The sequence below is a fragment of the Echinops telfairi genome, unplaced genomic scaffold, assembly GCF_000313985.2.
Source record: "Echinops telfairi isolate 266 unplaced genomic scaffold, ASM31398v2 ScPeMD7_7463;HRSCAF=8501, whole genome shotgun sequence".
Classification (NCBI taxonomy): domain Eukaryota; kingdom Metazoa; phylum Chordata; class Mammalia; order Afrosoricida; family Tenrecidae; genus Echinops; species Echinops telfairi.
Genome location: NW_022111363.1, coordinates 4,710,206 through 4,711,537, shown reverse-complemented (window position 1 = coordinate 4,711,537; position 1,332 = coordinate 4,710,206). Strand labels below are relative to the sequence as shown.

Here is a 1,332-nt window from a genome sequence, read left to right as displayed (position 1 = left end):
CTGGAACACCCTGATGGAAATGCTTCTGTGAGGCTAGGTCTTCAATGTGGCCTGAATACAACAAACAGCAGAGAGTCAGGTCCCCACCAATGTTCTGTCCACCTCTGGGGCCCTCCCGTAGCTTTCACCTCCAGACTACACAAAAGGCCCTAAAGGTCTGCCCAGGCCTTCCGCTTAGGAGCAGCAAACCAGTACTTCAAACAGTAGGCTGTAAAATAATCCCTCAAAAATAAACCCTTTTATTGTGCTACCAAGTCTTACGTTTACAAAGCATTTAAAATATATCTTTCACATTATCCCCTGTAACGGGTAGGTATCTGTTTTGCAACCAGGAGAAAACAGTGTCTGAGGAGCTGAGTGGTTTCTCACCTCAGGTCTCAAAACTACTAAGGTGAAGGGGCCGACCAGAACCCATGTCTTCTAAGTCCCAATCCAGTGTTCTTTCTAAAATCTTACTTGTCCCGAGACTTCTGAGTAACTATCAGGCTTGTGGTTTATACATCCCCCTCTCACAAAAGGCAGACTTAATAAACTTGGGCCACATCAAAGAGACGTGCTGTTAACTATGTAATCCATGTGTTTGTGCTCCTTCTTCAAGGGGAAAAGGAGCCCTGGCGGCACTGTAGCTTAGGCATCGAGCTGCTAGCCCCAAGGTCAGCAGTTCAAATCCTCAACAGGAGAAAGATGCGCCGTTCTGCTCCCGGGGAAAGACTCAGTCTCCAAACCCTGTGAAGGGTTGCGCTCCGTCAGAATCGGCTCCATGGTAGTGGGGTCAGAGCCTGAATAACTACTCTAAGTATTTCTTGTTGGTTTTTGTTTTCTTTCTTGTCTCCTAAGTCTAGCGAACTCATCCGTAGAACAGAACCTAGACTTAGGTGAGAGTGTTTCTGAGGGTTATTTCCTGCATGGTGTGTCTCTTCAGACACTGTCCACAGGACTCTGGGGCACTGCAGGAATATGGCCGGCTTTATCTCCGACCCTGTGGAAAAGGCCTGCACATCATGGGGCAGAGCCCTGAGCTCCCCATGCCACCTGGACAGAGGAGAATGGCCTCCCAGAATGATCCACATTGGGGCGCTAAGGATTTCTTCATTCAGGTCCCACAGAAAGTACATCGACCTGCCCAGTTCTTTAAAAAGTCTCAAGTGGTGATTTACCAAAGAGGAATGAGCTCTAAGAATCAAATGTGTTAGCAATTTAACTGCTTAGCAAGTATTAAAGGCAGCTTTCTGAGCTAAGTAAAGGAAGTGCCAGGTGGGTAAGACTAGGTCTATGGCCTCAACTTACAATCCAGTTGAAGAGGCAAACAGATGCCCTGTATCCAGCACTCAA

General features: G+C 47.4%; 1 protein-coding gene and 1 pseudogene across 1 annotated transcript in view; both read right to left on the bottom strand.

Moving 5' to 3' along the window:
• The window catches only part of BUD13 (BUD13 homolog), a 25,316-nt gene that overhangs the window by 14,531 nt on the left and 9,453 nt on the right, over positions 1–1,332 (bottom strand). The window contains exon 4 of the mRNA XM_045283576.1: positions 19–51. Coding sequence (XP_045139511.1) covers positions 19–51 — 33 coding nt within the window. The remainder of the gene's footprint in view (positions 1–18; positions 52–1,332) is intronic.
• Positions 893–1,073, bottom strand: LOC115873134 (annotated as a pseudogene).